We start from the raw sequence: 26,494 nt of genomic DNA on the forward strand, positions 1-26,494 counted from the left end.
CTGGGTGGGTTACTCTTCGGAGGGTCAGCGTGGACTTGTTGGGCCAAAGGGTCTGTTTCCACACTGTAGGGATTCTCAGGACCCTTCCAAAGTATTGTTCCTCCTTACTGCAGAAACTGACTCTTTAATTAATAAAAGTAATTTTGCAACTCCTATCCTACCTGAAGATCCTACATCCTGGAATGTTGAGTTACCAGTCCTATTCCTCCTTCAAACATGTTTCTGTGATGGCAACAACACTGCAATGCCACATCTCAATCCATGCCCTTAACACATCTGTCTTATCTATAATATTCCTAGCATTAATATACAGGCCATCCAGCCTCGCCCAACTCTCTTGAAATTCAACATTACTGAACTCCTTCAGCCTTAGTTGCTTTATAAAAGTATGCTTTGTCCTTATTGACCTAATGCCCTGCCTCAAACATGTTTAAGTTCCTCCCAACACACAGGCAAACCCATCCACAAGGATGTTAATCCCATTCTGGTAAAGGTACAGACCATCCCTCTGTACAGGGCCTACCTTCCCCAGAAATGGTGCGAATGATCTAGACATCTAAAACCATCCCTCATGCTCTAACTCCTGAATCACACATTCATTGCCTCTTTTCTGCTATTTCTGTACTTGCTAACATGAGGCACGAGGGATAATCCAGAGGTTACAATCTTTTGAGGTCCTGCTTTTTAATCTACTGCTTAGTTCAATTAATTCGTGATGCAAAACCTCATCCCTTATTCTGTCTTTACCAATGTGTACTTCAACTCCTGACTTAGACTGCAGCAAATGTCATGCTGTTGAATATCATGTGACCTAACCCTCAGGAATAGGATCAGCCAAACTTGACAAACTTAGCTTGGGATATAGGGGTTCAAAATTTTATTAATGAAAAAAGTGCTACAATTCAGCAGTCACATCATGGCCCAAATTATAATAACACTTGGTGATTTGGCTACAGGAGAAAGAAAACTCAGAATTGTAGTATCATTGTATCCACAGTATGGAAACAGGCCATTCGACCCATAAAGTCCATACATCCCTGAATACTATGGGCAATTTAGCATGGCCAATCCACTTAACTCACACATCTTTGGACTGCGGGATAAAACAGGAGCATCCGATGAAAACCCATGCAGATACAGGGATAATGTGTGAACACCATACAGGCAGTCACCAGAGGTTAATATTGAACCTTTTTACTTCGTTTTTACCTTGGCACTATGAGGCAGCAGTACTAGCCACTAACCAGCTTGCCACCCTAAACTGGATAAGCCATATTGCATTGGAGAAAGAGTTGTAATTTTTTAAAAATCTCAAATGAAATCTCAAATGGTTTACTACAAAGTAGCATTACAATCCAGTTAATATATTGCAACATTGAACCAAATGCAATTCCTATCCTGACACCCAGTGGCTTTACCACATAACTACATCCAGGCAGACAGGTTGAAGCTAGTTTTAAACTTCTGAATAAAATGATTGCAAGATGAACATTATCTGAACAATACCTGGAGAAAAAGAATCTAACAAATTTCATTATAAGCCTCATTGAATCATGTAGTACAGTAAAAGCCCTTTGGCCATCAAGTCTGTATTATGGGGTGTAGGTTTGCTCGCTGAGCTGTAGGTTTGATATCCAGACATTTCATTACCTGGCTAGGTAACATCATCAGTGGCGACATCCAAGTGAAGCGAAGCTGTTGTCCCCTGCTTTCTATTTATATGTTTGTCCTGGATGGGGTTCCTGGGGTTTGTGGTGAGGGCATTTCCTGTTTGTTTTCTGAGGGGTTGATAGATGGTATCTAGATCTATGTGTTTGTTTATGGCACTGTGGTTGGAGTGCCAGGCCTCTAGGAATTCTCTGGCATGTCTTTGCTTAGCCTGTCCCAGGATAGATGTGTTGACCCAGTCGAAATGGTGTTTTTTTTTCATCCGTGTGTAGGGCTACGAGGGAGAGAGGGTCATGTCTTTTTGTGGCTAGCTGGTGTTTGTGTATCCTGGTGGCTAACTTTCTTCCTGTTTGTCCTATGTAGTGTTTCTGGCAGTCCTTGCATGGAATTTTGTAGACAACGTTGGTTTTGTCCATGGGTTGTACTGGGTCTTTTAAGTTTGTTAGTTTTTGTTTGAGGGTGTTGGTGGGTTTGTGTGCTACTAGGATTCCGAGGGGGTCTTAGTAGTCTGGCTGTCATTTCTGAGACTTCTTTGATGTATGGTAAAGTGGTTAGGGTTTCTGGCTGTGTTTGGTCTGCTTGTTGTGGTTTGTTCCTGAGAAATCTACGGACTATATTTTTTGAGTATCCGTTCTTCTTGAATACGTTGTATAGGTGAGTCTCCTCTGTTTTCCGAAGTTCGTCTGTGCTGCAGTGTGTGGTGGCTCATTGGAATAGTGTTCTGATACAGCTTCGTTTGTGTGTGTTGGGATGGTTGCTGGTGTAGTTAAGTATTTGGTCAATGTTTGTCGATTTTCTGTATACACAGATTTGTAGTTCTCCATTGTCCTTTCTTTCAACTGTGACGTCCAAGAATGCGAGTTTGTTGTCGGTTTCTTCCTCCTTGGTGAACTTTATGCCTGTGAGGGTGTTGATGATGTTAAATGTCTCTTCTATCTTGTTTCGTTTTGTGATGACAAAGGTGTCATCTATGTAGCGGACCCAGATTTTTGGTTTGATGGTTGGTAGGGCTGTTTGTTCTAGTCTTTGCATTACTGCTTCTGCTATGAATCCTGATAGCGGAGATCCCATGGGTGTGCTCTTTGTTTGTTTGTACCCAAAAATACAACGGGGAAATTGCATGCCAAAAACCATTATTCAAACAAGCAACAAATCAAGAATGGACAGATGCGGTAGAATGAGCCATAAACACTAAACAACGACAAACACAGATAAAGAAAAATCAGGACCTGAAGAAAAAACTTGACAAACTCACAAACAAAGACAAAACCGATAACACGGGCATGGATAAAGAACCTATCAGACCGAACCCTATCGGACACAGAAAAAGCGGTACTAGTAAAAGGACTAAATTTCAATTACCGAGACACTGACAAGAAGGATTTCCTAGCGGCATTGGAAACCACATTGAAGGACAACAAACTCACGGAAGAAACACAACAAACGATCAGACAGACAGTTGCACCTACTCTGAGCCGAAAGAGGGAAGGAAACAAACTGAACACACAAGAAAAGAAAGCCCAAGAAAACCTCAAAAAAGACAAAAACATCGTCATATTACGTGCAGACAAGGGTCGGCTCACAGTCATCCTGAACAGAAGGGACTACGTAGAGAAAGCCAATGCACTACCCGCAGACACCAACACCTACCAACAGGTGACACTAGACCCGACCCCACATCTAGGAAACAAAATTACATATCTCCTAAGAAAATTACACAGTTCCAGACAATTAAACAAGACGGAATTCCAGAAAATGCAACCAGATGGGACCAACACCCTACGATTCTACGGACTACCAAAAATCCATAAACCAGGAGCCCCCCCTCAGACCTATAGTCTCACTACCCGGAACACCAACTTACAGACTGGCCAAAGAGCTACACGCAAGACTGAAATACCTAGTAGAAGAGTCACAGCACTCCATCCACTCCACCCAGGAATTCCTAAAAATCATCAAAAACACCAAAATAGAGGAAAATGAAACAATGATCTCATTCAACATAACAGCACTGTTCACCTCCATCAATGTCGACCTGGCAAAGGAAACACTTACCACACCTTTAGATGAGACCATCACACACTCCCCAACCACCATCAATCACATTACCAACGAAAACATCATGAAGCTAGTGGACCTGTGCCTCACCACCCACTTCACCTTCAACAACATAATCTACAAACAAACTAAGAGCACACCCATGGGATCTCCACTATCAGGATTCATAGCAAAAGTGGTAATGCAAAGACTAGAACAAACAGCCCTACCAACCATCAAACCAAATATCTGGGTCTGCTACATAGATGACACCTTTGTCATCACAAAATGAAACAAGATAGAAGAGACATTTAACATCTTCAACAACACCCTCACAAGCATAAAGTTCACCAAGGAGGAAGAAACCGACAACAAACTCGCATTCTTGGACGTCACAGTCGAAAGAAAGGACAATGGAGAACTACAAACCTGCATATACAGAAAATTGACAAACACTGACTAAATATTTAACTACACCAGCAACCATCCCAACACAAACGAAGCTGTATCAGAACACTATTCCAATGAGCCACCACAGACTGCAGCACAGACGAACTTCGGAAAACAGAGGAGAACAACCCATACAACGTATTCAAGAAGAACGGATACTCAAAAAATACAGTGCGCAGATTTCTCAGGAACAAACCACAACAAGCAGACCAAACACAGCCGGAAACCCTAACCACTTTACCATACATCAAAGAAGTCTCAGAAATGACAGCCAGACTACTAAGACCCCTCGGAATCCTAGTAGCACACAAACCCACCAACACTCTCAAACAAAAACTAACTAACAGTGGTTAGCACTGCTGCCTCACAGCGCCAGAGATCCGGGTTCAATTCCCGCCTCAGGCGACTGACTGTGTGGAGTTTGCACATTCTCCCCGTGTCTGCGTGGGTTTCCTCCGGGTGCTCCGGTTTCCTCCCACAGTCCAAAGATGTGCAGGGCAGGTGAACTGGCTATGCTAAATTGTCCGTAGCGTTAGGTAAGGGGTAGATGTAGGGGTGTGGGTGGGTTACGCTTCGGCGGGGCGGTGTGGACTTGTTGGGCCGAAGGGCCTGTTTCCACACTGTAAGTAATCTAATCTAATCTAAAAAGACCCAGTACAACCCATGGACAAAACCAACGTCATCTACAAAATCCCATGCAAGGACTGCCAGAAACACTACCTAGGACAAACAGGAAGAAAGTTAGCCACCAGGATACACAAACACCGGCTAGCCACAAAAAGACACGACCCTCTCTCCCTCGTGGCCCTACACACGGATGAAGAAAAAAACCACCATTTCAACTGGGACAACACATCTATCCTGGGACAGGCTAAGCAAAGACATGCCAGAGAATTCCTAGAGGCCTGGCACTCCAACCACAGTGCCATAAACAAACACATAGATCTAGATACCATCTATCAACCCCTCAGAAAGCGAACAGGAAATGACATCACCACAAACCCCAGGAACCCCATCCAGGACAAACATATAAATAGAAAGCAGGAGACAACAGCTTCGCTTCACTTGGAGGTTGCCACTGTTGATGTTACCTAGCCAGGTAATGAAACATCTGGATATCAAACCTACAGCTCAGCGAGCAAACCTAACCCTAAACCTCAACCTGAGCTACAAACCTTCACAAACCTTGCAGTCTGTATTATCGAAAATGTACTACTACCTACACCAGTTCCACTTTCTCGAAATAGGCTGTATCAACATTCTGTATCAGGAGAATTGAGTTTGCATATCAAGTGATTTACTGCAATCAAACCGGAAATTTTATTCAACTATCCTGTATGGATGACTTCTAGATTTGATGTTCCCCACAAAAACTAACGCAGATCTTTCTAGGTGTATTTTATCAAAACTTTTCCCAAGTTTATCTACTAGGTCAAAGGTAAAGCAAATCAGACCATTCCTCCTTTCCTGATTGTTGCTAAATCATAGTTCACACAGCATTCCCGAAAATCTTTTTTGCACTCTATCCAATGCTTCTCTATCCTTTGTTGTAATACAGCAACCATAACTGTACATAATACGTAATGTGCAGTTTAATCAACATTTAATACAAGCTTTGCATAAATTCTCTATAATTTTCTCCCTCTGGAATTAAACATTAGTTTAATGATCTGCTCTACATTATTTCTTTAATACTGTATGGCATTATTTGAACTTTTAAAGGTTTAGCTAATGCACCCCCAGATCTCGATTCTCTGATCCTATTACTATACTTTAATGTTATATCCAACCTCTTGATTCTTACCAAATTTTAATGTTTTTTTCTATTAATTTGCCAACCAGTTGCCCAGTCTGAAAGTCTGTGTCTTGTAATTTGTTGTGGTTCTCTTCAGTGTTAACAATCCCTCCCAATATGGTGTTGTCCACAAATTTAGTAATGGAGCTTCTGATTCCAAAGACCAAATCTTAAAATATAGGTTGTGAGCTGTGATCTAAGTACATTCCCCACCTTTGTCATTCTGAATAGGTAATCTTTACCCCCACTCCCCGGTTTACTTGTAGACTGTTAGCTAGCCGCACATGCTTTGATCTTATTCATCAGTCTGTTATGTGTGAGATTTTAAACATATATTTGACAAGGTAAGTAATATATTTATTGTTTTAGAATCATAAATCCCTGTAGTGCAGAAGCAGGTCTTTTGGTCTATCAGTCCACATCCCGCTTTGAACAGCATCCCACCCAAATCCACCCCTATCTTTGTAACACTGCATTTCCCATGGCTATTCCATCTAACCTGTACATCTTTGAACTGTGAGAGGGACCTGGAGCACCCACAGCAAATCCACGCATACACTGGGAAAAGGTGCCAATTCCACACAGTCACCCAAGGCTAGAATTGAACCTGGGTCCCTAACACTGAGACAGCAATGCTAACCACTGAGCCATCATACGTCTACTCTTAAGTCTTCACACAATTTAATTAAGCTGATGAAACAAGAATGGCCCCTTTCAATGCCAAAATCTCAATAGTTCTAAGAATTTCCCCCTTTAATTCTAACGTTAAGCTGACTTCTCTACAGATTTCCCTTCTTAAGCATAAGTACAATATGATCTGTCAGTCCTGCAGAACTGTACCATTTTACTAAAGTATTACTAAAAGCTCGTCACCAGATCATTTTAAAATGTCTGGAAGCAATCTTTCCAGAGTAAGAGCTTTATCATCTGTTTGCTTGTTATTTCTTGGCTTTTAATTTTAAATGCAATTATATGACTTTGAATCTCATCCTCTGATAGTGTCCAACCAAACCACTTCCCTGGTCTGTATATATGAAAGCAAAATAAATATTTAATATTTGTCATTTCACTATTTATTTTATCCTCATCTTTGCAGCTTTAGTTCCATTTTGACTTGCATTCACTTTATTTATGTGCTGTAGAATATGTTGCTGTGTTTAAAGTTTCTTATTAATTTAATTTCATAATTCCTTTATGTCCTCTGAATAAGTTCCCACATCATTAGAGATGAATGCTCTTTAAATTTTGGCACACTGGCAACCAACATTACATGGGTAGATTCACTGTCAACAACTGAATCCTTATTAGTATCAGTACCTCAGTTGGAAAGTAGGGAAGGACGTACACATGAGGTCTTCAGCAAAAGCTTGTTCATTGAGAGTGTGCCTCACTCTTGGTTTTATTAGTATTACCAGCAAATCATATGACAGAGTCATCGACTGTACAGCAGTGAAAAAGACCCTTCGGTCTAACTTGTCCATGCCTACTATATAACCTAAATAAATCTGCCAGCATTTGACCCATAACCCTCTAAATACTTACTCTTCGTACACCCATCCAGATGCCTTTTAAATGTCATAATTGTACCAGCCTCCACCACTTCCACTGGCAGCTTGTTTCATACATGCAACACCCTCTATGTGAAAACACTGCCCCTTAGATCCACTTTAACTCTTACCCCCTCACCTTAAACCTCTAGTTTTGGACTCCCCTACGCAGGGGAAAAGACCTTGACTATTCACTCTATTCATGCCCCTCATGAGTTTGTAAACAAGGTCACCCCTCCACCTCAGACGCTCAAGGGAAAATAGCCCCAGCCTATTCAGCTTCTCCCTACAGCTCAAACCCCTAATCTTGGCAACATTCTTGGAAATCATTGAACTCTTCCAAGTTTCACAACATCTTTCCTATAGCAGGGAGACCAGAACAGAACTGTTTTCCAAAAGCAGTCAAATCAATGTCCTGTACAGCTGCAACATGGCCTCCCATCTCCTGTACTCAATGCACTGTCCAATAATGGCAAGCATACCAAATGTCTTCTTCACTATCCTATCTACCTGCAACTGCACTTCCAAGGAACTTTGAACCTGCATTCTAAGGGTCTCTTTGATTGGACACACTCCCCAGGATCTTAGCATTAAGTGTATAAGTTCTGCCCTGATTCACCTTACCATCATGCAACAATTCTCATTTACTAAATTTACTTCATCTGCCACTCCTCAACCCATTAGCCCATCCTATCAAGGTCCCATTGTATGATGAGGTAACCTTCTTGGCTGTCCACTACATCACTAATTTTGGTGTCACCTGCAAACTTACTAAGCATACCCTCTATGTTCACATCCAAATCATTTAATATAAATGACAAAAAGCAGCACACACAGCACCAATCCTTATGCACACCACAGGTCACAGGCCTCCACCCTTTGTCTCCTAGCTTCAAGCCAGTTCTGTATCCAAATAGCTAGTTCACCCTGTATTCCATATGATCTAAGCTTCCTAACCAGTCTACCATGCAGGATCTTGCCAAATACCTCATTGTAGTCCATATAGATCACATCCACCATTCTGTATTCATCAATCTTCTTTAGACTTCTTCAAAATCTCAATAAACTTAGTGACACATGATTTCTCATACACAAAGCCATGTTGACTATCCCTCTTCAGTCCTTTGCTTTCCAAAACATATAAATCCTGTCCCTCAGAATCCCCTCCAACAACATGTCATGCTCACCGGTTATAGTTCCCTGGCTTTTTCTTACAACCTTTCTTTAAAATGTGCACATTGTTAGCCAACCTCCAGTCTTCTGGCACCTCACTGAACAATGAACAAATCTCTCAGCAAGGGGTCCAGCAATCACTTTGCTAGTTTCCCACAGAGTTCTAGGGTATACCTGATCAGGTCTCAGGGATTTATCCACCTTTACGCTGTTTAAGACATCCAGCATGTCCTCCTCTGTAATATGGACACTTTTCAAGATATCGCTATTTATTTCTCCAAGTTCTCAAGGCTCCTTATCCTTCTTCACAGTAAACACTGATGCAAAATACTCTGTTCTGAACAGAGAACCCGAAACATTAACTCTGATTTCTCTCCACAGATACTGCCAGATCTGCTGAGCTTTTCCAGCAATTCTATTTTGTCTCTGATGCAAAATACTCATTTCGTATCTCACCCATCTCCTGTGGCTCCACACATAGGTAGCCTTACGAACTTTAAGAGGCCCTATTCTCTTCCTACATTCTCTTTTGTCCTTAATATATTTGGATTCTCCTTAACACTGTTTTCCAAAGCTATCTCATGTCACCTTTTTGCCCTCCTGATTTCCTTTTTAAGTATACTCATACTGACCTTATACTCTTCTAGAGATTCACTCAATCCCTGCTGTCTATACCTGGCATATGCTTCCTTCTTTTTCTTGACCAGAACTCAATTTCCCTAGTCATCCAGCATTCCCCTTCACTCTTATAGGAACATACTCTATCTGGACTCTGATCTTATTTTTGAAGGCTTCCCAATTTCCAGCCATTCCTTTGCCCGTTTATATCCACCACTAAGATATATAACTGTCTTCTGTGAAAAAGGTGTCAACCTGGTGAAGTTACCAAACGGGACTACTTGCATATCAAACAGCATACACAGCAAGTGATAGACAGAGCTAAGAGGTCTAACAACAAAGATTAGATCTATGCTCTGCAAATCTGTCAAACCAAGTTGTGAATGATGGTGGCCAATTAAACAATTCAATGGAGGAGGAGGCTCCACAAATATCCCCAGCCTCAAATGATGGCAGAGCCCAGCACATCAGTGCAAAAGATAAGGTTGAAGCATTCACAGCAATCTTCAGCCAGAAACACCGAGTGGATGATTCATCTTGATCTCCTCCAGTGTCCCCACCAATTCAGATGCCAGACTTCAGCCAATTCAATTCACTCCAAGTGATATTATGAAACGGTTGGTGACGCTGGATACCCCATAAGGTCAGAAGTGGGGATGTTCACCGATTGCTGCACAATGTTCAGCACCATTTGCAACTTCTCAGATATCAAAACTGTGCATATTCAAATGAAACAAGAGCTGGGCAATATCCAGGCTTGAACTGACAAGTGGCAAATAACAGTCATGCCACAATTGCCAAATGGACAGGCTTTGGGGAGTCAGGAGGTGAGTCACTCGCAGTATTCCTAGCCTCTGACGACCTCACACAACTGGGTGTGTCAAATGTCTAGATTAGAGTGATGTTGGAAAAGCACAGCAGGTGAGGCAGCATCCGAGCAGCAGGAAAATCGACATTTTGGGCAAAAGCCCTTCATCAGAAATAGATGGCTTTTCCCCAAAACATCGATTTTCCTGCATCTCGGATGCTTCCTGACCTGCTGTGATTTTCTAGCACCACTCTAATCTAGATTCTGGTTTCCAGCATCTGCAGTCCTTGTTTTTACCTGGGTATGACAAATGCCAGGCAATGACCATCACCAATAACAGACAATCCAAACACCACCCCTTAACATTCAATGGTATTACCATCATCAAATCCCCCATGATCAACATCCTGGGGAGGGGGGGCTTACCATTGACCAGAAACTCAACTGGACTCACCACATAAACACAATGTGTACAAGAGGAGGTCAGAGGCTCGGAATATTTTGAGTAACTCGCCTCCTGACTCACCAAAGCCTGTCCATCTTTTACAAACCATAAATCAGGAGCGTGATGCATTATTCACCACTTGCCTGGATGGATGCAACTCCAACAACACTCAAGGAGCTCGACACCATTCAGGTTTGGTACCACATCCACAAGCATCCACTCCCTCCACCACCGACAGTCAGACGCAGCGATAGTGTGTACTATTTACAAGATGCACAGCAGAAATTCACCCAAGATCCTCAGACAGCACCTTTCAAACCCATGACTACTTTTATCAAGAAGGACAAGGGCAGCAGATACATGGGAACAACGTTAAGTTTCCCTCTAAGCCACTCATCATCCTGACTTGGAAATAATTGCAATTCCTTCCCTGTCACTGGATCAAAATCTTGGAAATCCCTCCCAAATCATATTGTGTGGCAACCCACAGCAGGTGGACTGCAGTGGTTCAAGAAGGCAACTCACCACCACATTCTCAAGGGCAACTAGTGATAAGCAATAAGCACTGTCCAGCCAGCAATGCCCACATCCACAAACAAGCACAGAGTCATGTGCAACTTAAGACCAAGTACAAATGAGCTACATGCTGTTAATACTTTTAACAATTCAGGAACACATGAAAACCTCATAGGAAACATAACTCTGGAAATGTCTTCTCAGAAACAGTCATTTAATTTGATTCACCAAATTCATCTTGTGATGTTAGTTAACCCTTTCAGGAACTAACTGGTTTGTATGACAAATCGAAATCCAAATCCTAAAGAGAAAGATGTGCAACACTCAAATATAGTGTACCACTAAGGACGTTCATTCTCTGGTATTGCACAGACCTCAATTTAAAAGAGATAAATCCGAATTAGAAATATTAGAGGTCACATTTCAATTTATACAACACTCGCCAGAACTGACCTGACTTTGATTTTTCTGCTCAGTTTTTTTCATTCCAGTTTTGGAACATGGACGCTGTACTGTGGAGATTTTAGGAAGCGCTTTAGAAGCACAGCTTAGTGTCCTAAATTGAAGAATGCAGCAGAAACTTCATTTAGAATAAATTTGCATTAGAGACTGTTTCAAGACTATTCTCTAATTTAAATACCTACACTAAAAATATTACATCTGTATGCACTTCTTGTCTACACAAATTACTTGCTGTTGTGACACTTCTGCTATACTCTTTTATTAAGGTTTTTCATTATAATTTCCAAATCTAGATTTATATAAATTATATGTATATACATTTTCATGACAATTGTGCTGTCATAATCACTGACTTGCAGAGAGGAGGGTATCAGAAAGATTTCATGTGGTAAGAAAAATCCCAGCAAAAGATGCTGCAATTTACCTAATGGTGCCAGAAGAGCACAAAATACAACATTTTACACTTGTCCTCCTATTGATTGCCAATATGCTTCAGCCTGGCAGGGAAGCCATGGTGGGAATGTTAAAATGCTACTTTGACCCTACTTAAAATGAATCAACATTAGAAGTTAGAAATTAGCACTTATGAGATTCCTGCCCAAGCCCAGCAGCCATTTCTCTGCCTTCCAAAATCAGACCATCATCTGAGTAACAACTATTGAACAAACTATGGTGCTTTGAAAGTAAATGCAGCATCTTGTTAATGTCTGTATTATAACAAGTTACAAAAAAGTCATGTTTAAAAAGTAAATACCTTGAAGAAAGTATTTTACTAGCTATTTCACCTTATGTGCATGTTCTAATTCTTATTACATTTAGTGGAATTTACTTTTAAAAAATAAATATTTTTGTTTTTGCTTTTTATTTTCTGTTTTGCTGCTTATTAAAGCAAATCCAGACACAATCTTCCATTAAAGAATGCTTCAATTAACTGAACATTGAGAGGTGAATATCTTGCCACAGAGACAGATTGCTGGGGTCAGTGATTCATGATTTAATAACTCATTGCTAACTTAACTTCAGAGTGACCATCATCCATTGAGTGGCATGTTCAGCAGAGAGATAGTGAATAAAAAGTTTCTCTATATCTTATTCCATCCTAGGAAATTAAGGTGATATTTAAAATTAGAAAATAAGTTAATAAGTTAAGAAAATTGACTTTTACATGGTGTTGGATATAACGTTTCTTTTTGATGTTATATTTGGATTATTTATTTTTACCTCTTTAATTTACCTCCACTCCGAGATTGCAATTTTGAATTTTCTAAAAGCAAAATAAAGAAAGAAAGTTAAGTTAAAACAATCACCAATCTTTTCATTTAAGCACATTGGAATGATTAAACAAATAAAATTTGTGTTGCAGACGTTTCGTCCCCTGTCTAGGTGACATCCTCAGTGCTTGGGAGACTCCTGTGAAGCGCTTCTGTGATGTTTCCTCCAGCATTTATAGTGATTTGTGCCTGCTGCTTCTGGTTGTCAGTTCCAGCTGTCCGCTGCAGTGGCCAGTATATTGGGTCCAGGTCGATGTGCTTATTGATTGAATCAGTGGATGAGTGCCATGCCTCTAGGAATTCCCTGGAGAGAACAGCCAGGGAATTGCTTGAGGCATGGCACTCATCCACAGATTCAAATCAATAAGCACATCGACCTGGAACCAATATACCGGCCACTGCAGCGGACAGCTGGAACTGACAACCGGAAGCAGCAGAGACAGGCCACTATAAATGCCAGAGGAAGCATCACAGAAGCGCTTCACAGGAGGGTCCCAAGCACTGAGGATGTCACCTAGACAGGGGATGAAACGTTTGCAAGACAAATTCCCAGCTCTGCGAACAGAGCCACAACAACGAGCACCCGAGCTACAAATCTTCTCCCAAACTTTGAAAACAAATAAAAGGTGAAAAGTATTATAAAGCTGGGCCAATTGTGGAGAAAAACTTCAAATTTTCCACAACCCCTTTAGGCAATTATTCAGATCAGATTAACCCTGAATGGATTACAGAATACCCACTTTCTGTGCAAACTAATCTCCTAATTGCCATCTCACCCAAAAGAGATCCAACATTTTCTTGAAGGATTCTGGAAATAAGCATTCATCATACAAAATGTTCTACTGCCCAAATAGAATCACAGAGATGTACAGCATGGAAGCAGACTCTTCGGTCCAATTCGTTCATACCAACTAGATAACCTAATCTAGTCCCACCTGCCAGCACTTGGCCCATATCCCTCCAAACCCATCCTATTCATACACCCATCCAGATGCCTTTTAAATGTTGCAATTGTACCAGCCTCCACCACTTCATCCAGCAGCTCACTCCATACACACACCACCCTCCACATGAAAATGTTGCCCTATTAAATCCCTTTTAAATCTCTCCCCTCTCACCCTAAACCTGTGCCCTCTAGTTCTGGACTCCCCCACTCCAGCGAAAATACTTTGTCTATTTACTCTATCCATGCCCCTAAACCTCTGTAAAAGATCACCTCTCAAGCCTCCGACGCTCCAGGGATAACAGCCCCATCCTATTCGGCCTCTCCCAATAGCTCAAACCCTCCAACCTTGGCAATATCCTTGTAAATCTTTCATGAATCCTTTCAAGTTTCACAACATCCTTCCTATAGGAGGGAGGCCAGAATTGTACACAATATTCCAAAAGTGGCTAATTAATGTCCTGTATAGCCGCAACATGACCTTGCAATTCCTATAGTCAATGCTCTGACCCATAAAACAAAGCACACTAAATGCTTCCTTCACTATTCTGTCCCTGAGACTCCACTTTCAAAGAACTATGACTCTGCACTCAGAGGTCTCTTTGTTCGGCAACACTACCCAGAACCTTACCATTAAGTGAATAAGTCCTGCCCTGATTTGCCTTTTCAAAATGCAACACCTCACATTTATCTAAGTTAAATACTATCTGCCACTCCTTAGCCCATTGGCCTATCTGATCAAGAGCTTGTTGTACTCTGAGTTAACCTTCTACACTGTCCACTACTTCTCCAATTTTGATGTCATCTGTAAGTTTACTAATTATACCTCCTACGTTCACATTCAAATAATTTTTATAAATGAAGAAAAACAGTGGACCCAGCACCAATCCTTGTGTCACAGGCCTCCAGTCTGAAAAGCAACCCTTCACCAGCACCCTCTGTCTTCTACATCTGTGGAAATAATAGTTTAACATCCAACCCAATCTTGCCCTTCTATAAAAGCAGGAAGTGCTGGAGAAACTTGGCAAGTCTGACAACCTCTGAAGAGAGAAAGAGAATCAACATTTACATTGCAATCTGACAGCTTTGGAACTGGAAAGGGATTTTTAGATGTTGGTGACAAAGAGGGGAGGATGAGCGAGTGGGTGAGAGTGCCCTGACCAAAACACAAAGGGAGAGTTAATGGTGGTAAAGAAGCAATAAACATGTAAACTAGATGCAAAAGACAGGTGTGATAAGGAGAAAATGGATTCACTCAGTGAAACGTCAAGACGTAAACAAGACATGGCCAGGGAAAGACAAGGAAAATAGGACTGAGAACATGCTCTGAAGTTGCCGAACTCAGTACTGAGTCCTGAAGGCTGTACAGTACCCAAGCAGAAAGTGCTATGTTGCTGCTCCAGTTTTCATTGAGCCTCCTTGGGAACACTTACTGGCACTAAGATGGAAATTAAGCATGGGAGCAAGTTTGCCTTTACCTACCTTGTAAAAATAATCATTGTTACAATCTAAAAGTGGTTGTAGGAAAATTTCCAGATTTTCTCCACAAATAGCCTAGGTGCTTAAGTTGAAAACCCAATTGAACTAATTGGTTCTCACAATCTCAAAGTAGTGCCTTCCTTATTTTAAAAGCTTTGCTCAAATTATGCAAAGCCTTACTTTTCATATGTATGTTTAAGTATGATCAAGTATGTCGCCATGGTGTTTTAGATTGAAACTGTGCCCTTTTTTGAAACACTATCTTCATTATGCAAAGACATCAATAATTTTACAATTTTTACACGGAGTTTCCAGAAAATCTCACAACTACCTTAAATGTATAAAAAAACTGCAAGTCAAATTTCTAATATCCAAAAGAGTATAAATAAAATTTAGCGAATACATGCGTCACAATCAATTTGATTACATATATCCATTATATTTTCTTCATTAATTAATAAATTTCAGACCTCTGTCTCTTTGAAAAACATGGATTCAACATTGATATTTGACAATAGATGTGACACTGGTGAATTTAAATTCTTCAGTCCAAGGATGGCCGGTTAGCAAGGTTAGAGTTCATGGAATACAGGGAGAACTAAGCATTTGGATACAGAACTGGCTCAAAGGTAGAAGGCAGAGGATGGTGGTGAAGGGTTGTTTTCCAGACTGGAGGCCTGTGACCTGTGGAGTGCCACAAGGATCGGTGATGGGTCCACTACTTTTGTCATTCATATAAATGATTAGGATGTGAGCATAAGAGGTATAGTTAGTAAGTTTGCAGATGACACCAAAATTGGAGGTGTAGTGGACAGTGAAGAGGGTTACCTCAGATTACAACAGGGTCTTGACCAGATTGGCCAATGGGCTGAGAAGTGGCAGATGGAGTTTAATTTAGATAAATGCAATGTGCTGCATTTTGGGAAAACACATCTTAGCAGGACTTATACACTTAATGATAAAGTCCTACATTTTTTAGGCAACTGCTAGCCCTATTGTCAATATAAAATCAAAGCTGAATTTTAAAGCCAATTATTTATTTACTTGTAGTTTTCTGATATATTAATTCCTTATACAGGGTAAATACTTCCCTCCCCACCCCTTTCCGCCTTCCGCAAAGACCGTTCCCTCCGCGACTACCTGGTCAGGTCCACACCCTCCTACGACCCACCCTCCCATTCTGGCACTTTCCCCTGCCACCGCAGGAACTGTAAAACCTGTGCCCACACCTCCTCCCTCACCTCTATCCAAGGCCCTAAAGGAGCCTTCCACATCTATCAAAGTTTTACCTGCACATCCACTAATATCATTTATTGTATCCGTTGCTCCCGATGTGGTCTCCTCAACATTGGGGAGACTGGGCGCCTCCTAGCAGAGCGCTTTAGGGAACATCTCCGAGACACCCGCACCAATCAACCAAACCGCCCCGTGGCCCAACATTTCAACTCCACCTCCCACTCTGCCGAGGACATGGAGGTCCTGGGCCTCCTTCACCGCCACTCCCTCACCACCAGACGCCTGGAGGAAGAACGCCTCATCTTCCGCCTCAGAACACTTCAACCCCAGGGCATCAATGTGGACTTCAACAGCTTCCTCATTTCCCCTTCCCCCACCTCATCCTAGTTTCAAACTTCCAGCTCAGCACTGTCTCCTTGACTTGTCCGGACTTGTCCGACCTGCCTATCTCCTTTTCCACCTATCCACTCCACCCTCTCCTCCTTGACCTATCACCTTCATCTCCTCCCCCACTCACCCATTGTACTCTATGCTACTCTCTCCCCACCCCCACCCTCCTCTAGCTTATCTCTCCATGCTTCAGGCTCACTGCCTTTATTCCCGATGAAGGGCTTTTGCCCGAAACGTCGATTTCGCTGCTCGTTGGATGCTGCCTGAACTGCTGTGCTCTTCCAGCACCACTAATCCAGTAAATACTTCTTAACACCTATGCTCCACAGGAAGAGAGATGCAAACACAGAGGGGAGTGAATCGCAGATAATAAGGAAATGGTGGCTGAAACTAGCAAATAATTTGTTTCTATCTTCACTATAGAGGATACAAAAATATTCCAGTAACAGCAGAAACTCAAGAGAGGTAGGGAGAGAAGAATCTAATAAAAATTTTAGCACGGCTGCATTGATTGCTCAGGTGATTCACTATAAGAATTAGGACATCTTTTTGAGGTTATACAAAATATTGGTGAGGCCACTTTTGGAGTAATTGTGTACAGTTCTTGTCACCCTGCTATAAGAAGGAGATTATTAAATTGGAGAGGGTTCAGAAAAAAAATTACCAGGATGTTGCTGGGACCGGACAGTTTAAGTTATAAGGAGGGGCTGGATAAGGTGGGAGTTTTTTAAAACTGGTGCATAAGATTGAGGGGTGAGTTTATGGAGGTTTATAAAATCATGAGGGGCATAGATAAGGTGAACAGCAAAGATCTTATCCCTCAGCTGGAAGACTTCAAAACTAGGGGGCATATCTTTAAAGTGAGAAGAGGAAGATTTAAAAAAGGGAAGTAAGGGCCAACTTTTTCATACAGAGAATGGTTAGTATTTAGAATGGATAGCCAGAAGTGGTGGATGCAGGTACAGTTACAACATTTAAAAGACATTTAGACATGAATAGGAAAGGTTTCGAGGAATACTGGTAAAAACGGAGGGAAGCGAGACCATATCTTGAAACTATGTGCAGTTTTGATTTCCTGACTTAAAAATGAATGTAAATGCATTGGTGGCTTTTCAGAGGTGATGATGCTAGATTGGACAGACTGGTCATATTTCCACTCAAGTAAGGGAACTGGAGCTGGAGCTGGATGAACTTTGAATCATTCAGAAGGCTGAGGGGGCGATAGAAAGAAGTTATAGGGAGGTAGTTGCACATAAGTTATAGGGTAAACATAGCTGTGTGATCGTCAGGAAAGGGAAAGGGAACAGGCAGATAGTGCAGCGATTCCCTGTGGCCATTCCCATCAATAATAAGTATACCGCTTTGGATACTATTTTTCTTTGAGAGTGTACTAGGGTAAAGCCACAGCGACTAGGTCTTTGCCACTGAGCCTGGCTCTATGGCTCAGAAGGGAAACGGGGAGAATAGGAAAATGATAGTAAGAGGAGATTCTGTGGTTGCGAATGAGACCTCCAGATGGTATGTGGCCTCCTGGGTGCCAGGGATGTCTTGGATTGAGTCTACAGGATTCTTAAAGGGTAGGGTGAGCAGCCAGAAGATGCGGTACACATCGGTACCAATGACATAGCTAGGAAAAGGGAAGTGGACTTGAAAAGTGAATATAGGAAGTTAGGGTGGAAGCTAAAAGGCAGGACAAGCAGAGTTGCAATCTCAGGACTGTTATTGGTTCCATGGGCTAGTAAGGCTAGGAACGGAGAGCAAGTGCAGCTGAACACATGGCTGCAGAGCTGGTGTAGGAAGGAGATATGTTGATCATTGGGATACCTTCTGGGGAAGATGGGGCCTTTATAAGGAGGATGGGTTGCACCTGAACTGGAAGGCACCAGTATCCTGGGCCGGAGGTTTGCTAGAGCTCTTTAGGAGGGTTTAAACTAGTTTGGCAGGGGGATGAGAACCAGAGTCACAGATCGGAGAGTCGGGTAGCTGGTGAACAGGCAGACACAGCACGCAAAGAGTCTGTGAGGAAGGACAGACAGTTGATAGGGCAAAGCTGCAGTTAGTGTGATGGGCTGAAGTATGTCTATTTTAATGCAGGAAATATCAGGAATAAGGGTGATGAACTTAGAGCATGGATCAGTACTTGGAATCAAGATATTGTGGCTACTATGGAGACTTAGATATCACAGAGCAGGAATGGATGCTGGATGATCCAAAGGAATAGGGAGGGATGTAAAAAAGGTGTGGGAGTGGTATTGTTAATCAGAGATAATGTCACAGCTGCAGAAAAGGGGGGGGGGGGGGGTCATTGAGGAGGGTTTGTCTACAGAGTCAGTATGGGTGTAAGTCAGAAACAGCAAAGGATCTGTCACTTTATTGGGAGTTTTCTATAGACCCCCCAATAGCAAGAGAAATATGGAGGACCAGATTGTGAGGTAGATTTTGGAAAGGTCAAGAAGTAGCAGGGTTGTTGCCATGGGTGACTTCAACTTCCTTAATATTGGATGGAACCTTCTTAGTGCAAATAGTTTGGTTAGAGTAGATTTTGTCAGGTGTGTTCAGGAAGGATTCCTGACTCAGTATGTAGATGGGAGCCATATTGGATTTGGTGCTTGGCAATGAACCAGGTCAGGTGTCAGATCTTTTGGTGGGAGCTCATTTCGGTGATAGTGATCACAACACCCTGACCTTTACTATAGTGATGCAGAGGCATAGAAGCAGAAGGTATGGAAAAGTATTTAATTGGGGGAAGGGGAATTACAATGCTATTCGGCAGGAACTGTGGAGCAAAAATTGGGAACAGATATTCTCAGGAAAATATACGATAGAAATGTGGACGTTGTTTAAGGAGCACTTGCTGTGAGTGCTGGATAGGTTTGTCCCACTGAGGCAAGGAAGGGATGGTAGGGTGAAGGAACCTTGGATGACAAGAGATGTGGAACATCTAGTCAAGAGAAAGAAGGAAGCTTACTTAAGGTTGAGGAAGCAAGAATCAGACACAGCTATAGTGGGTTACAAGGTGGCTAGGAAGGAACTAAAGAATGGACTTAGGAGAGCTAGAAGGGGGCATGAAAAAGCCTTGGTGGGTAGGATTAAGGCAAATCCCAAGGTGTTCTACATGTTAGGAATAAGAGGGTGGCCAGACTGAGGGTAGGGCCGATCAGAGATAGTGGAGGGAACCTGTGCCTAGAGTTGGAGAGAAAGGGAAAGTCCTTAATGAATACTTTGCTTCAGTAATTACTAGTGAGAAGGACCTTGTCGTTTATGAGGACAGCATGGAACAGGCTGATATGCTTGAACAGGTTGACGTTAAGGAGGATGATGTGCTGGAAATTTTGAAAAAGAAATGAGGATAGATACGTTCCTGGGCCAGACGGGATATACCCAAGGTTACTATGGGAAGCAAGGGAGAGTTTGCTGCGCATTTGGCAACGAACTTTGCATCCTCACTGTCCATTGAAGTAGTACCAGATGATTGGAGGGTGGCAAACGTTATTCCCTTGTTCAAGAAAGGGAATAGGGATAACTCTGGGAATTAGAGACAAGTCTGTGTTCGATTGGTGGTGGGCAAATTATTGGAGAGAAGTCTGAGAGACAGGATTTATGATTATTTGTGAGGGACAGATCATGCCTCTCAAGCCTTCTTGAATTCTTTGAGGACATGACAAAACACATTGATGAAGGTAGAGCAGTAGACGTGGCGTACATGAATTTTAGCAACATGTTTGATAAGGTGCTCCATGGTACGTAAGGAGGTGCCCATTCAGAACGTAAGGAGGCATGGGATATAGGGAAAGTTGGCTGAGTCAATACAGAATTGCCCGCAGAAGACAGAGGGTGGTAGTAGATGGAGAGTATTCAGCTCGTTGAACAGTTCTACAAGGATCTGTTCTGGCAGCTCTGCTCTTTGTGATTTTTATAAATGACTTGAAAGAGGAAGTGGAAAGGTGGTTTAGTAAATTTGCCGATGATACGAAGATTGGTGGAGTTGTGGATAGTGTGGAAGGCTGCTGTAGGTTGCAATGGGAATTGACAGGATGCAAAACTGGGCTGAGACATGGCAGATGGAGTTCAACCTGGAAAAGCGTGAAGTGATTCATTTTGGAAGATCAAATTTGAATGCAGATTACAGGGTTAAAGGCAGGAGGCTTGGTAGTGTGGATGAAAAGAGGGATCTTGGGATCCACATTCACAGATCCTTCAAAGTTACCCAAGTAGATAAGGTTGTTAAGAAGGCGTATGCGTGTTGGCTTTCATTAGCAGGGGGATTGAGGTTATGCTGCAGCTCTATAAAGCCCTGGTTAGACCACACTTGGAATATCGTGTTCAGTTCTGGTCACCTCATTACAGGAATGATGTGAAAGCTTTAAAGAGGGTGCAGATGAGAGTTACCAGAATGCTGCCTGGACTAGATGGCATGTCTTATGAAGAAAGGTTGAGGGAGCTAGGGCTTTTCTCATTGGAGTGAAGGAAGAGGAGAGATGACTTGATAGAAGTGTACAAGATGAGGAGAGGCATAGATAGAGTGAATAGTCAGAGACTTTCGTCCCCAGGATGGAAATGGCTTTCACAAGGGGGTGTAAGTTTAGAGGTGACTGGAGGAATGTTGAGGGGAGATGTCAGAGGTAGGTTCTTTACACAGAGTGGTGGGTGTGTGGAATGTACTGCAAGCAGTGGTAGAAGAGTCAGATACATTAGGGACATTTAAGCGACTCTTGGATAGGCACATGGATGATAGTAAAATGAAGGGTACATCTGTTAGTTTGATCTTAGAGTAGGATAAAAGGTTTACACAACATCAAGGGCCGAAGGGCCTGTACTGTGCTGTACTCTTCTGTGTTCTATGTTCTTAAGTTGAGAAATTTCTGGGGTGACTAGATTGAAGGAATGTCCAAGATCCAGAATGGTCTTGAAAAAGGTGAGCGTTCAAAGGATAGTTCTTCTCCACTCCAGAGTTGAAAAATGTGGGGCTGGAAAAGCACAGCAGGCCAGGCAGCATCGAGGAGCAGGAGAATCGACGTTTCAGGTATAAGCCCTTCTTCAGGAAGGGCTTATGCCCGAAACGTCGATTCTCCTGCTCCTCGGATGCTGCCTGGCCTGCTGTGCTTTTCCAGCCCCACGTTTTTCAACTCTGGTCTCCAGCATCTGCAGTCCTCACTTTCTCCTCCTTCTCCACTCCAGACCTAGGAGGCAGTATTTTAAAATTTTGAGATGGAGATTAGAAATTATATCTGCAAGAGTGGTGTGAGAGAGTGAGTCTGTGTGAGAGAATGTGTCTGAGAGTTTAGCATTTTTTCCAAGACAAAAGGTGGTTAGATTCTGGAATAGACAGGGGAAATCAAGAGTTATTGGGGTAGTTGGGAATATGGAATTTGAAACACAAACAAATTAGTCACAATGTTATTGAATGGTAGAGTCTATTTCTGCTTCCAGTTCACATAAAATATGATAATTTTACATGCATATCAAAGTACTCATTGGAATTTTGACTTTGCTGGGTAGAATGAATTAACTCTCTACAGCAGTTTTCATTTTAACAATCTGGGACTATGTTTTACTTACCATCATCCGCTGTTTTTTTAGTTAATTTTGGATACCGTTGAAATTTGACGTAATAGTAGCTTTCATACTCCATTAGGATAGTCTCCAGGTCAATATTATCACAAACTTCAAAACGCCGTAAGCCTAGACTAGTTTCTTGTTCCAGAGTGTTTGCTGTATCTATATAACTATTCACATACACAGGATAGAAATGTAAAGTAAGTCTCAATTGATTATATAATTCAAATAAATGTAACACTCAAAGACATTGACAGAATTGTACTATCCAAAAGGAACATTTAGAAAAAAAACCTCAAGATTATTCCAACTACTAACAGAAACTGAGTCGAAAAGTGTGGTGCTGAAAAAGCACAGCCAATCAGGCAGCATCTGAGGAGCAGGAGAGTCGACGATTTGAGCATAAGCTCTTCATCAGGAATTGTTGGGGGGGGGGGGGCCGTACAAAGTGGCTGAACGATAAATGGGAGGGGGTGGGGCTGCGGAAGTTATCTGGGAATGTGATGTGTAGATGAAGTTGGGGAATGATGGTGATAGGTCAGAGAGGAAGGTGGAGCGGATAGGTTGGAAGGGAGATAGACAGGTAGGACAGTTCATTTGGGGAGCAGAGTGGCGCAGCGGGAGTGTGCTGGGCCCATAACCCAGACGTCGATAGATCGAAACCATCCTCTGCTATTATGGGCGGCACGGTTGCACAGTGGTTAGCACTGCTGTCTCACAGCACCAGAGACCAGAGTTCAATTCCCGCCTCAGGCAACAATCTGTGTGGAGTTTGCACATTCACCCCGTGTCTGCGTGGGTTTCCTCTGGGTGCTCCGGTTTCTTCCCACTGTCCAAAAATGTGCAGGTTAGGTGAACTGGCCATGCTAAATTGTCCATCGTATTAGGTGAAGGGGTAAATGTGGGGTAATGGGTCTGGGTGGGTTGCTTTTCGGAGGGTCGGTGTGGACTTGTTGGGCCAAAGGGCCTGTTTCCACACTGTAAGTAATCTAATCTAAAAAAAAGTGGACGGTGCCAAGTTAGAGGGTGGATCTAGGATAAGGTGGGAGCAGGGGAAGTAAGGAAACTGGTGAAATCAACTCTGATCCTGCGTGGTTGGAAGGTGATGAGGTTGGTTCCAAGGTGAAAGGTGAGCCGTTCTTCCTCCAGGGATTGGGTAGCTAGAGTTCGGCGGTGGCCCAGGACTTGCATGTTCTTGGCGGACTGGAAGGGGGAAATTGAAGTGTTTGGCCACAGGGCGTGGGGTGATTGGTGCGTGTGTCCCAGAGATGCTCTCTTAATGGTCCGCAAGTTGGTCCTGTCTCCCTAGTGTAGGGGAGACCACATCAAGAGCAACGGACACAACAGATGACGTGTATGGAAGTACAGGTAAGTCTCTGTCAGATGTGGAAGGATCCTTTGGGGCCTTGGACAAGGATGAGGTGTGGATTCGGATGTGGAAGGATCCTTTGGGGCCACACCTCTGTCCTCAATTCCGTCAAAGGCCCAAAGGATCTTTCCACACTTCAACTCCCCCTCCCACTCTGCCAAGGACATGCAAGTCCTGGGCCTCCTCCTCCGCCAAACTCCACCTTCGGACCTTCTAACAACATGGATTCACTAGTTTCCTCATTTCCCCTGCCCCAACCTTATCCCAGATGCAACCCTCTAACTCGTCACCGCCCTCTTGAACTGTTCTACTTGTCCATCTTCCTTCCCATCTATCTGCGTCACCGTCCTCTCTGACCTATCACCATCACTCCTCACTTTCATCTATCTATCGCAATACCGGCTAGCTTCCCCCCAGCCCACTTCTTCCCCATTTATCCCTCAGCCCCCTTGGACCCCTCCCATTCCTGATGAAGAGCTTATGCTCGAAACGTCAACTCCCCTGCTCCTTGGATGCTGCCTGACCGGATGTGCTTTTCCAACACCACACTTCTCGACTCTGATCTCCAGCTTCTACTGTCCTCACTTTCTTCTACTAACAGAAACTTTAAAACGTCCTCTCCATAACATTTGGGACAAAAACGGTATTGAAACTTGAGTATCTTGTGTAGTTCTAGTCACATCATTACAAAATCGCACCAGGAAAGAGAAGAGGAGGTTACAAAGATAGTGCCAGGGCTGAAAAGTGCAGCTAACAGGAAAGATTGGATAGGCTGGGTTTGTTCTTCTTGGTATAAAAGGAGGCTGAGCAGACATTTGATAGAGAGGTGTAAAATTGTGAGGGGATTGGATGGGAAAGGTCTACCTATCTTACGGGAGGAATCAATCATTACGGGAGGGGTCATTGACGTAAACTGAATGATAGAAATATTAAAAGGGAAGTTGACAAAAAAAAACTTTTCATCAGAGGGGGAGACACATCTGGAAATCATTGCCAGAAATGGTAACAGAAACAGATACACTCAGGTAATTTAAAACATGTCTGGATCCGCACCTCAAGTGCTCTATACTGCAGGAGTACAGACCAAATAACTGGAAAGTGAGATTAGATCGAGTGTTCATTTTTGAGCTCACCCACAGTTGATGGGTCAAGTGGCCTATTTCTGTTCTGTAAACTTTCCATGATTCCATAAAGTGTTTCTTTAAAACGGACTGCTTTTTCTAGTATATGGATACAATGAGTGATGAAGTGCTAGTAGACAATGAAATTACATAATTGTTTGCAACCTTTGGAGGAGCAAAGTGTAAAACAAGAGAGTAAAACAAAGAACTGCAGATGCTAAAGGTCGGAAACAAAAATATAATTTGCTGTCGAACCTCAGAAAGCAGAGCTAACATTTCAAGTCCAGTGACTCTTCTTCAGAACAGGCGGGATAGTCAGCATAGCTTTGTGCGTGGAAAATCATGTCTTACGAACTTGACTGAGTTTTTTGAAGAAGTAATGAAGAGGATTGATGAGCGGTGGACATGATCTATATGAACTTCAGTAAGGCGTTCGACAAGGTTAGATCTCATAGAATACAGAGAGAATTAGCCATTTGGATATAGGATCAGCTCGAAGGTAGAAGACAGAGGGTGGTGGTGAAGGGTTGCTTTTCAGACTGGAAGCCTGTGATCAGTGGAGTGCCACAAGGATCAGTTATGGGTCCACTACTTTTTGTCAAGTACATGAATGATTTGGATGTGAAAATAGGAGGTACAGTTAGTAAGTTTGCAGATGATACCAAAATTGGAGCTGTAGAAGACAGCGAAGAAAGTTACCTCAGAGTTCAATGGGATATTGATCAGATGGGCCAATGGGCTGAGGAGTGGCAGACAGAGTTGAATTTAGATGAATGTGAGGTGCTACATTTTGGAAAAGAAAATCAGAGCAGGATTTATACACTTAACGGTAAGGCACTGGGGTGTGTTGCTGAACAAAGGGACCTTGGAGTGCAGGTTCATAGGTTCTTGAAAGTGGAGTTGCAGGTGGATAGGATAACGAAGAAAGTGTTTGGTATATGCTTTCCTTTATTGGTCAGAGCATTGAGTAGAGGAGTTGGGAGGTCATGTTGAAGCTGTACTGGACATTGGTTAGGCCACTTTTTGAATATTGCGTGCAGTTCTGGTCTCCTACCAAATCGGAAGGATGTTGTGAAACTTGAAAGGGTTCAGAAAGGATTTACAAGGATGTTGCCAGGGTTGGAGGATTTGAGCTATAGGGAGATGCTGAACAGACTGGGGCTATATTCCCTGGAGCATCGGAAGCTGAGGGGTGACCTTAGAGGTTTATAAAATCATGAGGGGCATGGATAGGATAAATAGACAAGGTTCTTTCCCTGGGGTCGAGGAGTCCAGAACAAGAGGGCATAGGTTTAGGATAAGAGGGGAAAGATTTAAAAAAGGGACCTACGGGGCAACTTTTTCATGCAGAGGGTGGTGCGTGTGTGGAATGAGCTGCCAGATGAAGTGGTGGAGGCTGGTGCGATTAAAGCATTTAAAAGGCATCTGGAAGGATACATGAATAGGAAGCATTAAGAGGGTTATGGGCCAGTTGCTAGCAAATGGGACTAGATTAGGTTAGGATATCTGATCGGCATGGGTGAGTTGGACGAAGGGTCAGTTTCCGTGCTGTACATCTCTATGACAAAGACAGTGTTACTCCAGGTTCTTAATGGGGGGTTGTCTGGCAA

General features: G+C 42.7%; 1 protein-coding gene across 2 annotated transcripts in view; it reads right to left on the minus strand.

Annotated features, from left to right (window-relative positions):
• Positions 1-26,494, minus strand: part of katnal2 (katanin p60 subunit A-like 2) — an 83,593-nt gene that overhangs the window by 42,839 nt on the left and 14,260 nt on the right. For both annotated transcript variants that reach the window (XM_072574937.1, XM_072574935.1), the window contains exons 3-5: positions 22,398-22,564; positions 12,741-12,783; positions 11,511-11,613 (exon numbers count right to left, since the gene is read on the minus strand). In XM_072574937.1, coding sequence (XP_072431038.1) covers positions 11,511-11,613; positions 12,741-12,783; positions 22,398-22,564 — 313 coding nt within the window. The remainder of the gene's footprint in view (positions 1-11,510; positions 11,614-12,740; positions 12,784-22,397; positions 22,565-26,494) is intronic.

This window comes from Chiloscyllium punctatum, chromosome 1, assembly GCF_047496795.1.
Source record: "Chiloscyllium punctatum isolate Juve2018m chromosome 1, sChiPun1.3, whole genome shotgun sequence".
Lineage (NCBI taxonomy): Eukaryota > Metazoa > Chordata > Chondrichthyes > Orectolobiformes > Hemiscylliidae > Chiloscyllium > Chiloscyllium punctatum.